This window comes from Octodon degus, unplaced genomic scaffold, assembly GCF_000260255.1.
Source record: "Octodon degus isolate 3935 unplaced genomic scaffold, OctDeg1.0 scaffold00118, whole genome shotgun sequence".
NCBI lineage: Eukaryota > Metazoa > Chordata > Mammalia > Rodentia > Octodontidae > Octodon > Octodon degus.
This window is the reverse complement of record NW_004524694.1, coordinates 6854304-6867200: the sequence shown is the minus strand read 5'-3', so window position 1 is coordinate 6867200 and position 12897 is coordinate 6854304. Positions and strand designations below refer to the sequence as shown.

At 34.4% G+C, this 12897-nt stretch overlaps 1 protein-coding gene across 1 annotated transcript in view; it reads left to right on the top strand.

The window, feature by feature from the left end:
* Csmd3 (CUB and Sushi multiple domains 3) overlaps positions 1-12897 on the top strand; it is a 1279636-nt gene that overhangs the window by 1152148 nt on the left and 114591 nt on the right. Inside the window, exons 41-42 of the mRNA XM_012516661.2 lie at positions 5830-5948; positions 8138-8207. Coding sequence (XP_012372115.2) covers positions 5830-5948; positions 8138-8207 — 189 coding nt within the window. The remainder of the gene's footprint in view (positions 1-5829; positions 5949-8137; positions 8208-12897) is intronic.

Here is a 12897-nt window from a genome sequence, read left to right as displayed (position 1 = left end):
CTCCCTGGCCCCTGGTTTATTTAAAGAATGAACCTTGTATGGGAAGTGAATATGGAATTACTTACAAAGTTAAAGCAAATAGCAAATAGATACTACAATTATTATGTCCATATGTATTTTCATACTTGTAATCATCCTGCCTAGGTTATTTTTAGAGATTATAGATTATTCCACAAGAATTTTTTCTAAACTACAAATCAGCAAAATGAGTTAATGTATGCTATTCAATTTAAAACTTTTTAAAACTGATTTTTTAAATGTATTTGGTACAGGGTCTGCAGGATCTGCAGGGCCTCACTATGGAGATCAGACTTGTAGTGATTCTCCTGTAAAAGTGATTTTTTTTTTTGTTGTTGTTGTTGTGGAATTGGGGATTGAACTCAGGCCCTTGCGCTTGCCAGGCAAGCGCTTATTCTACTGAGCCATCTCCCTGGCCCCAAAACTAATTTTTTAAAACAGATTTTATGTAGCAAATTCTGAAAATGTAGCCAACGTATAAGCAGGCAAATCACATTGATGAAAATGTTGAAAAAAAAATGGCCGGTTTTGTTTTTTATTAATAGTAAAGGGGATATAGAAGAGAAAGAAATAAGACAGAAGGAAAATGATATATTAACCTAACATCTTGGGCAAAGTGAAACAAATAAGCTGAGGTTTGGAGAATATATATCTTTCTGCTCAATAGAGGGAAGCTGAAATACTTTTGGGGGGATTCTGAGAAAAATATTTTTATATTTTCTGACACTGGACATCATGAGTTGACATAAAGATTCACCACTGTTTTCACTCGTAACATGTGTTACTTAGATACTTGTGTGAATAGGAATAGTTGTCCCAAATTAATAAATTTACTCAATATTTTCCTTAAAGTATTGCTATTAACTATATGAAATGTTGGCAGGCTTCCTCAAAGAAAATTTGTAAATTCCAGGTGCTCTGCCCCTTGGATTTGTGTAAAGCCTCAGCACCTCCAATCTGGATTTAGGATATGTACCAGTTTATAATATGACATTTCCATCTCACTTCCTTAATTTTGTGAGCTATATACTGAACTATCCTACTAGACAATTCTAGAGAAAACTCGCAGAATCTATAAATCAGTTAGAATTGTTCTAATTTGAATTTTTAAGTTGTACATATTTTGAAAGGCAAAACTATTTGCAATAAGATGGTGTAAGTTGTATAAATCCTTTGAAGATCATTAGAGGTCCTCACTGATCTTCGTTAATCATCTCCAGAAGGCAAATGTGGGTGTTAAACAGCGAGTAGATTCTCCTCTCCCCCACGACCGCAGACCATTCATATTTGCCACCGGTAACTTTGCTGCAAATGCTGGAATAACGTAGATGATGCTGAAGCATCTTTCCAAATTGTGTGATCATTGTAGCGCTGCTTTGAATACCTAAGAACATGGCAATAGTCACACATCAGTAAATGTCCAGTAATTTATCCATTGACTGTGTCTTATAAATAACAAAAGATTTGATTGAACATAACCATGACTTTACCCCTCTCCATCCTCAGGCAAAAGTCAAAAGAGCTAATACATTAGGCTTTAATAAATTTGCTATTATAATTACTAAATATGAGCTCCTCCATTGGACTAATTATGTAATTGATTATCTGCGAAAAACAGGATTTTAAGATTAATTGTGTTTTACTTAGACTGATTTTCTTTTCTTGCATAGACTAACTTTATTATTTGAACTAGATTGTGTACATCAACATCTCATAAACTATTTAACTGAGAAATACCTATTGTATTCAAGCATAGCTAGCCTTTATTTGTTTGTGTTTGTTTTGCTTTGTTTGGTATCAGGGATCAAACTCAGGACCTGGAGATGCTGGGCAAGCCCTTACGCCACTGGGCTACCTCCCTGGCCCTTCTAGCTAGTCGTTACAAAGACATTATATGGGTAAAACCTATAAGGCCCCTAAAAATTAGTCATAATTCATTTTCTCTTTTCATCAAACGTTATGTCATGAGCATCTCACTCATGGTGTACTGCTTTGTACAGATGACGTAGAGACAGCTCTTAAGTTTCTGGATTCCATGTTTTTCTTCCTGGCTTCTGTAGTCACATCGTGAGGTAATAGCAGTGCTCCCAGTCCCCGGGGTTTTCTTTCAGTAAAGCCAATGTTGTGCTGCATATAGAGGCTACTTGTTTTGATTCCTCAGAAGAATGAAGTTCCTTAAAGGTTTGGCACTTCATATAAATATTTTTCATACTGCCCTCATGTAAGTATTCAAGGGTCTTTAAGGGAACCCTTTTACTCTTATACATGTGTACATATATGTACAGTGATGCATGACTACACACAGAATTATCAGCTACATGGGACATAATTAAGAGCATTCTGGGCTCCAGACTGATGGTCTTATGAGCAGAATTGCAGAGAATACTTTTCGATTACAAATAAATATTGGTAATGTGAAGAAATGAAGACTCAATATTTTGGGTCAGGCTAATGGCCTGCAGTAATTTGACAGTGGACAAAGCTCAGCAAATTTTGAATGGATTTGTTCCTGGATCCATTTCTATTTGTTTTTGGCAGCAAAAGGAGAATAATTGATCCAATCTCATTAGAAGTTTTCTCCCAGAGATCACCTTCAAATGCCAAAGGCATAATTTTACAAAATTTACACACATGAAGCTTAAAATGGAGCATTACTTTATCATTGCTAAGCAAAAGAGGAGCCTTGGCTAAGGGGAAGGGATGCCTTTGTAACATTTGTGCAAACAAATTTCCTTTTTTTCCTGTTGATTTCTCTAAATACCCTCTCGATTCTGTTACTTGACACATGAAAACTGATTTCTGAGGAGGATATTTTAAGTTAATATTTAAACACAGTTTTTCTCTTTTTTTTTTTGATAAAAATGGCTTCAAAATTTGAACTGCAGATTTTTCACATATTTGAGTTTTCTTTCTGTAGTGCATGCAACACATTGGCTGACAAAAGAAACAAGCAAGCAAATAAAATAGCAAACCAAAAATGAGTGAGGCCATCAACATGCATGGCCTGGCTTTTTAATTATTTACTTTTTTCCCTGAAGCATTCATAATCAACAGAGATTACCTGGTATAAATTATGGCTCTTCTATAAAAAATAGAAAGGAGGCTGAGCATGTGCCCCCATTTCTCTGCCAGTATTAATTAGTCCAATTGAAGCTACTTTATTGTTTACAATAATAGTTTATATTGTGATAGGAAATTTGGAAATGCAGAAAATTACAGATAGACATACAAACTGTTGGTAGTATTCCTACCAAGAAACATAACCATGCAACTTATTTGGCATAATCTTTTGATCCTTTTCTGTATGAAATACATGCATTTTGAACTTATAAAATTGTCATCACATAGTTTATGGAATTTTTTTAAAAGCTAAAAGTTCAAAACATTGTAAAAGGAGGCCCTTTCCCAAATACGTCACCATGTTCCTGTCTGCTATCTAAAAGCTTTATTTAAAAATGAGTTTCAATATTCCGTGGCATCGCTGTCATGTTTTTTTTTAAATCTCACTCCCAGATAAGGAAATTGCTACTACTAGGCGTAGATTGCTTTTGGTCTGTGAGACCTTGAGTGGGCTGCTTGATCCAGAAAGAAGACAAATGCATGTATATTCTGAGTAAGAATGACTGCAGGTGTCACCTAATAGGAAAGAAATAAAGATGCTGTTCGGAACTTGCAAGAGGCTGAGAATGTACCGAAGTGAAATGATAACGAAAGATATATATGTTTATGTCATAATTCACTTTTTTGTACTCAGTAATTTCTGAAAAGAGTTCTGTGAAATCAGATGAACTTAATGAGTGAAGTGAGGCCTGTTTGTGGGTGTTCAGTGAGGCAGGAACAAGTGTGAAAGGCAATTTTGTCTCTGTTTTGGATCTCAAGAATCAGTCGCAGAGGCCAGAGTGAACACCTCATCTGAAATGAAAAGGAGGCTACCATTTAATGCCAGATAGTTACCACAAGGTTCATGAATTCAAGATTTCAAAACCATCAAAAGATACGTAATATAATGCGTGGTTAGAGACTGAGGGCTTCAGGATTCATGTCTACCAATTTTCCTTTTCTCAATTAAGACAGCCTCATGCATATTTTCAAAGGACTATTTTATTCCTGCTAACTACTTTACTTACTAATACATTCATAACTTTATCAATAAGTCTGATTTTTATGCCATTTTAAATGCTTAAGTATGGCAGGACTCAAGCTAATCTATGTGTTATTAGGCATCTTCCATCTGCAGAATTAGACTTTTATGTTTATTAAGAAATCATCCAGATGTAGGTTCACTCTCTTTCCCACACTGTTCTCTCACTTATCACAGCGGTGGTGTTTGTTTGACTGCTTCCTTAGGACTCCGGGCTGTGATGTGCTACAATTCCCATTTGTATAGTACAGATATATGTGGAGCACCCAGGTGTGCAATTATGTGTTCAATAACAGAAAACGTAAAAGAAATCTAGAGAGGGATCCTGGGACCATCGACCAAGAAATAACCCAAACAAATAATGAAGGAATAGGCAATATATTTTTGGGCTGTAGAGTTGAATTCTGAATGATTTAAAAAAAATAATGATTTGGAATGGTGATCTGAACCCCATTAACTATAGATTAGTTTCAGAATGTATCTTTCAAAGAGATACAAAACAAACTGGATTTTATTAAAAAATAAAGTGTTTAATAAGAAAGTATTTAATAATAGCAGGCATACCTGAAGAATATTTTTGAAAACTACAAATAATTTGCTAAAATTTTAAACAAATCATTTTATGACAAGCTCATGTTCACTATTTTTATTCTTTTATGTTGAAAAATAAATTCTGAATGTAAAGTAATAGAAATGTTTTGAATTAAAATATTATCTTCCTCTCAGTGAAGAGAGATAATACTTCTTATGTCTTAATGAAACACATACTTTTCTTCTTTCAAATTATACTATTTTTGGCAAAAAATACATTTTTATATTGTACCTGCAATATGTCTAAGAAAATATTCTTCATAACTGAAAGAGATGCTTTTTGTATGAACAAAGAAGGAAGTAGGCAGTACAACAAGAAGAATAAAGAATTTATTATTTGTTTTACTCAGAATGCTTTAATGATTTTTATTTTCCTTTTCCTTCCTTTCTTCTTTAATTTCATCTTTCCTTCCTTTCTCCTTCCTTCCCTCCTGTCTCCCTTCTTTTCGTTTCTTTCTTTCTTTCTGTCTGTCTTTCTTTCCTTCTTTTTCTCTCTTTTTGTTCTTCTGTCATGGGCGTAGTGTCCCCTTGTTGGAACCCAGGGCCTTATCTATGTTAAGCTATAGTTCTGCTGAGCTACGCCTACAGTGATTTCTAAGAAATAATTTTTTTATTTTTCTTTCCTCATTTATTAAAGGCAGAGTCTTGCACTATGTTGCCTGGCTTGCAGTAGTCAAGCTGCCTTAGTCTCCAGAGTAGCTGGGAATACAGGTCTCTACTGCCATCTCTGGTTAATTCTTACAATAATTTGTTTGTTTGTTTGTTTGTTTTGGGGTTTTCTTTCTAGGGCCTTCTATTTTTGTTTTGTAGTAGAACATAGGTATACATGGAGTATGTATAAAAATAATTTAAGTATAATCACAAGGCTATTTACTTGTTGGTGCTGTAATAGTTCAGAAGGTAGAGCTTCATAGTGGAGTTCTGGTACACTTTTCAGTAGAGGGTATCACAGAGTTTTCAGTGTATCAGTTTAAATCTAGTTTGATACGACACCAGGATTCAACCTGTGCAAATTAACATGCATAATGTAAGTATTCCTCATTTCAGTTACTTAGATCATTATTTTAAAATATTCTTAGCAATTGGTTTGGATTCTTGTCCTGAGCCGCAGACTCCGAGCAGTGGAATCAAAATTGGAGACCGATACATGGTTGGGGACGTGGTGTCCTTCCAGTGTAGTCAAGGCTATTCTCTGCAGGTGAGTCTATTTTGATATTATAGCTTTTTTTTTCATTATCTTTTTAGCACATTTTAACAGACTAATGATTGACTATCCATAGATGTTTCAAAAATCTTCATCTTAGCCTGCTAGTTTATGCTGAAAGTATAGTGTTCTAGCCAGGGAGGTAGCTCACTGGTCTAAACAGCTGCCTGGAAAGCACAAGGACCTGGGTTCTATCCCTGTTACTGCATGCCATGCTGTCCCTGTGCCAAGCCAGCCACCAAAACCTGGCGTGGTGGTGTACAACTATAATCCCAGCACTGGGGATGCTGAGACAGGCGGATCACTATGAATCCGAGCTGTGTAGTGACACTCTGTACCAAATAGATAAATAAATAAATAAATAAAGATGGAAAACATTTTTTTTAAAATATAGAATGTTCATAAAATAGATTATGAGAGAAAATACTGGCATGTACAAAATTTGTTTTGTTTGGAAATAAAAATGATTTTGAGTCAAAGTGAATCTTCATTTTTGTCACTTTTCAGTTAGGATTCTGATAACTTCTGAATATTTAAAATTTGGAAATAAGGCAAAGCATTAGGGAAAACAATAAAAAAATTAATAATAAAATCTCCAAAGTAGTGCATATCCACAATAAATACATTTAGGATTTGGAAAGTCTATTCTGATTTTATATGAATATATTTGTGTATATGCAGGAGTTTTGTCCCATTGCTGTGACAAAATACTTGACTAAAACAATTTAAAGGAGGAAAGAGTCATTCTGAGTGGCTGTGTCAAAGGTCTCAGCCCAAGGTCCTTTGGTTTCCGAAGCTTCCCAGTTATGCTTAGGCAAATCCATCACAGTGGGAACAACAAAGCTGTTCACCACACAAAAGCTGATAAAATACAAGGAAAGAGGGGGAGAGGGGGAGAAAAGAAGGGGAAGGAGAGGGAGAGCGAGCGGGAAGGCTGCCTCTGGCTCTGCAGGCAGGCTTTCTCCTTACCTCATTTTGTTCTGTCCACACCCCACTCTGCTTACTGGATGGTGCTGCCTATCTGAAGGGCGGGTCTCACCCTTAATTTGCTGTTTCTCATGCCGGTCATCTCTGGAAACACCTTCACTGACTTGCCAGGGAGTGTGCTCACTAATTCCGCAGGTGTTTCTCAAGCCAGTCAAGTGGACAATTAAGGTCAAAGGTCACAATATTGATCCTTTTTTGAAGGTTCTTTTTGGAAGGAATGAATTGTAAAGTCTTATAAAAATGTGTCACAAATTATATCCTCCATGAAATGCTTCACATAGAATTAGAATCAGAAATTATGTCACACATTAATACATTCCTTGGTGGGTGTGGTAGCCTGCACCTATATTCCCTACACTCTAGGAGGCTGAGGTGGAAGGATTGCAAATTTGAATTCAGCAGGTGCAATTTAGGAATTCAGCAACATAGCAAGTAGCCTGTCATAGAGCAAAAAGTGAAAAAGCAGTGGGGAATTAGCTCAGTGTGAAACCCTTGAATTCAGACCCTAGTATTGGACAAAAAGCAAAATGTAAAGGTTAATAATCTATAATAATGAAAATTATACTATGAATGATTATTCTTGGAGTGTAATCAATTTGTAGACCTCATATTTCAATGCTTTGACCTGTTTTAGTGTTTGTAAAAGGAACTTTGCAATAATTTTTAACTTGTCTCACCTTGAATATTATGGAATTTCATTAACTACTGTATCAATAGCCCTTCATATGTAGGTGCATTGCAGTAACTTAGTAGAACATTTTGATAGAAAAATATTAAAACCACAATTCTAATGTGATGTGAAGTCTTATTATTCTATAATGACCACAGTTTTTTTATACTTTATCATAAGTACATGTAAATATCTTTCTTATTTCAAGCTATAGAAAGATTTCCAAGAGGAAAGTGAAATAGAATATACGAAGTTCACCAAAAATATACCAGGAAAACAAAAGCTTATATAAATATTTTAATTATAAATTTACTGAGATATCATGGGATCAATACAAGTTACCTCTGGCCTCTGTAATCACAAGATATGTTCAGACTGGTTCCCATTCACTTCAGACACTTTGTGGTATGGTGATCTGCTGAAGTGTGCATATGTAACTGCATTTTAATAATAATCATTCAATATGCTACATCTAATTTAGACTTCTTATAAATGTGTACTGCACTGTGTTATCTTCCCTACGTAGGGCCATTCTCACATTACGTGCATGCCTGGACCAGTCAGAAGATGGAACTATCCCATCCCTATTTGTCTGGGTAAGTTGAAAGATTGTAAGGTATATTTTTTAAATCAAATTTAAAAGATGCAGCCTGTACAAATATATAGTTTGCCCCATTACTGTTTTTTTTGCAATAATATTTTAAGATAAGTGGTTCGTTTCAAATATTTGCCAACTTTAAAAACTTTTAAACCCAAAGGTATTTTTAAGCCCTTTTAATATCAAGAAAGGAATTAAAACTGTAGAAATTGAGAAGGTATTAGGATTCAGTATTATTTTGTATTTGATTCCTATGCTTTCTTTCTTTCTTTTTTTTTTTTTTTGCAAGTATGGCATGATAGAAATACCTATACATTAGAAAAATATGTAATATCTCATTGTTTTATTTTGAGGCTGAATAGATAAGGAACTTGAAGGCTCTACCAAAGGAACATTGACACCTTATGGAATGTCTTGGTGACAGACAAATGAGATACTGAATATGTCGAAAGACACTTGGGCATTTTGAAATTATGAAACCACATAATTCTGCACTAATACCAATTCCAAATTATATTTATCCATCCTTTTTTCTCTTTTTCGTTTTGGTACCTATGCAACCATTAATATATTGAGTGCTGCAGAATGCAGAAAGGAAATGTGAGGTATCATTCCTATCTTTAATCCAGTCATTTACAGGGTGGGAATGCAAGAAATGACATAAAGATGATTTAGTGTGAAATGACCCAGTTGGATGCATTATGGAATTTCAGAAGGGAGAATGCTGTTAACTGGATCATTGCAAACCTAGTGAGCCCACAGAGCCATATATTGGGGTAACTAACTTTCATTAAGGTCTATAGCCGGAAGAATCGGCTCTTCCTTGGAAGGAAACTCAAGCGAGCTCCCGAGACTTGTACGCCTGACCTCTGCGCGGAGGCCATGCGGTTTACATTGTGCTGCAAAATCTGCTCAGGCACCGTGACGTCATGCTCTAGTTGGCGGCCTCGACCACAGAAGCAACTTGTCTCACGTTCTAAAAATGCTGAGTCGTAAAAACAGTTGCTGGTGGTTGTTTTCTTCCAAGGGCCTCCCTTATTGGCCCCGATAGCTGGCTCCTCTCTTTGTGTTTACGTGGTCTTCTCCACGTGCACGTATACTTTCCAGTGACTTCTGTTCCCCTGATAAGATTATTTGTTATAATTAGGGTCCACCCTTGTACCTGTCCAAGTACAGTTATATTGGACGTTAGGATTTCAATGTGGGATTATTTTTTGGAAGGTGGACACAATTCTTGATGGTAAGTATGGGAATAAAAATACATTTCACGGGCAAGATTGCAATCACTCAAATTTTAGAATGGGTGGTATTTTTTAAAGGAAATGTTTTAGGTACTGTAGGTAATTGATAAAAGTATGTTATGTCAATTTAAGTATGTTAACATAAAACGGCAGAAAAATTTTGTAGTTGAATAATACTAATTATACGTATAAATATACAGCCTGTTTGGAACATACACTATTGAGCATAAAAATCTGATAATGTGAGAGTACAGAGAATGAACTATGTAACGTGCTTATTCTGCAGATAATACAGGAGGATGTTTAGGTTCTCTTTTTTTATTGCTATGTCCCAATATCTAGGAAAGTTCTCTTTTTTTGATAAAGTTCTCATGAATATTGTGTAATGAACTAATAAAATGATTATGGATTCTATAATATATAACTTTATAATGTTTACTTTAACATTAATTTATAAGAATTTCCCATGCCATATTAATTTGATTTTTAATTTGGGTTCATGTTACCTATTATTGTCTAATGTAAAAAACTTCTTTTTTGTTTTTTTTTTGCCTTTTGATATTATACTTAACACATTTTTACCCGTGTTCATATATAACTAATTATTTGCTTAGAATATTGCCTGAGTAGGCCTGGGGATGCAATTCAGTACAGCCTAGTATATTTGGATTTGATTCCTCAGCCTAAGGGGGAAAAATACCTAGATAGATGAATTTTGTCATTAGATATAATGATTTTGTTATATAGATGTAAAAGTTTTGTTGGCCATTATTAAATTGCTTTCAGAAGTCATGCCAATTTAAATACCAAGTATTTTTTGTTTATTAGTTTTATCTTATTTTATTTGCAAGAGTAAAAACAAAAGCAAAAACAAGTAGCAGAAACAAAGACAGAAGTAGGACAACAAACAGCAATATGTATATTACAGATTTTCAAAACAAGAATAGCTAATAAAAATGGTTGCTCTATGATCTATTTTATCATCAGATCAGTTCCTCAGATTAACTGAAATAGTTATGCAAGAATGGACATATAATTATCAGCACTTGCCTTCAAGAAACCATATTTTTTCTATTTTCTTGTCTTCTGTACTTTTTAAGGTTTATTTTATAGACAGTATAATAATAAGTTGATAAGACATTAGAATAAATACACATTTAGAAGATCAAGATGAAAGGCATTCAACCATGGTTTTGTGTTACACGTTGCTGTCTTTTATCTAGCTGTTTAGATCATAGATATCAACATACAGAGTTAGTGAAGGTGAAAATTCTGAACATTAACTGCTATTTTTAAAAAACTGATAGAAATTGTTAATGCAATTATCTCAGCCATCCTGTATATATACATGCATGTTTTTTCCCTTCCTTTTTTCCTATCTTTTATTCTTTCCCTAATCTTTATTGTTTAATCCTTAAGTTCAGAAATCCAAGTATTATATGATCATTCCAATCCAACAGATAAAGAACATTGAATATTATTATTTGAAAATTGTTAATATTTAGATGAATTAAGTTATAGTGTATTTGGGGGAAAACCTGCTTTTCACTGTGTATTTTAACAAGGCAAATAATAGAAGTGATATTTAAAGAAATTAAACTGTAGAGTTAAAGTTTTATTGTATAGGTTACATTAGTATGAACCTATTTAGAATACTAATCAGACTTTTATGTTCAATAATATCATACTGAAATTTCAGGTTAAGGTAAAATTGCTACGTTATGTATTTTTGGAGCTTGTTTATTCACCTGTTAAATAAGATAAAGATGTTTATCTCTCGGGTTTATTGTGAGGATCAAATTGAGAGAATGTTTCTAAAGTATTTAACACTGAACCTGGTGTACAGAAGGATTTCATAGTGGTAGCTATTAGAGTAAAAAATTGGCAATTACTTAAGGGTCTAATAATAGAGCATAGATTTTTAGAATAGGGAAAAAACAGTATAATGTAATATCTCATGACAAGAACAAAGTTTATTATACAAAACTATATATAAGCTGGCTTAACACCATTCACAGTATGACCAGATTTTCATTATGCACACATATAGACAAGCACAAATACTTACACAGAGGAAAATAGAATGTAAAGAGAAAATGGTTATCAGTGGGAGGTTCAACTGGAGGACATTATTTTCCCTTCTCAACTTTTTGTGTGTGTGTTTTATAGATTTTGAACAATAAGCCTATACTCCATTTGTGAGAAAATTAAACATTTTCAGGAACACTGTGGACACATTGAGGTGGGTGCAGAAGGCAGGAGGTGGATTCAGGGAATGTGTTAAAACCCGAGTCATCGGGTAGCAAGGTTACAGACTCGTGAACTGGAAAATGAGCAAGCTGTCAGGTATTTTGTTGGAAGGATGGAAAATGCATTTGAGATTTTAGGTATTTGAAATGAGTAAGGAGAAAGCATTCAAAATGATTTTATCTTGGAGAACTCACTTCTGGTCAGATTCGTAACAGAATGAATGCAATGGGGCACGTAAGAAGGTCCTCAAAACTCACTGATAACACAGAATTGGCACTCAGGGACTGAGACGACATGAGTTTGCTGACACCAAGGAGCTAGAGAAGGACCAAAAGCAGAAGGCAGTTTTATTTTTTGGTATTGTTGATGTGATTTTTCATCAGTTGTCACTCTTCCCTCTTCATTCCCTGCTTTCCATGAACTTTTTCTTCTTCATTCTTTGACTTAGGGACTTCACTAGGGATAGGAATGGGTGATGCAGAGGACAGCATTTGTAGATCATATAGAGAAATGGAAAGTGGCAGAAAGGAGGGAACAAGAGCATCTCATAGATTTGCAATTGTAAAGACAATAAATGAAAGCTCGTCTTGGTCTTGTACCCACAGTTTAGAACACAGCCAAGATACAGCTATAAATGCAGTCTTGCTAAAAACTTAAAAAATATTTGATTGATATAATTATTCTTTATAATTAATTTATTGGAAAGTTTTTAATGAGTGTATGTGGACAATGGAATTTTAGAAAATTCTTTTGTGTTAAGGAGAAATGTTACACTGTGTGCGGTGGGGCTCACCTGTAATCCCAGTTCTTGGGAGGCTGTAAACAGGCGGATCACTACGAATCTGATCTAGTAGTAAGACCCTGAACACCCTGTAGGTCCTTCCCTAAAATCCAAAAAAAGAAAGGATGGATGCTGAGGTTTTAAAGAATTGTGATAAGTTACACATCAGTTCTTTGAGAGCTTGATAGCAATCCCAAATTTGAAAGAAATGTCCATATTCTTATTGATTCTTGGTACTAAATCAACATTTTGTATGTTTATTCATTATTAAAATCTGCTTGAGCCATGATTAACAATATTCAGTTGTCACTGTAAATGACCAGTGTCAAACTGGTTATGATATTGTATAAGACATTGACAAAAATCCTATTAAATTTGTCTTTGAGATTTATAACTTAAAATTTGTTTTCCTATCT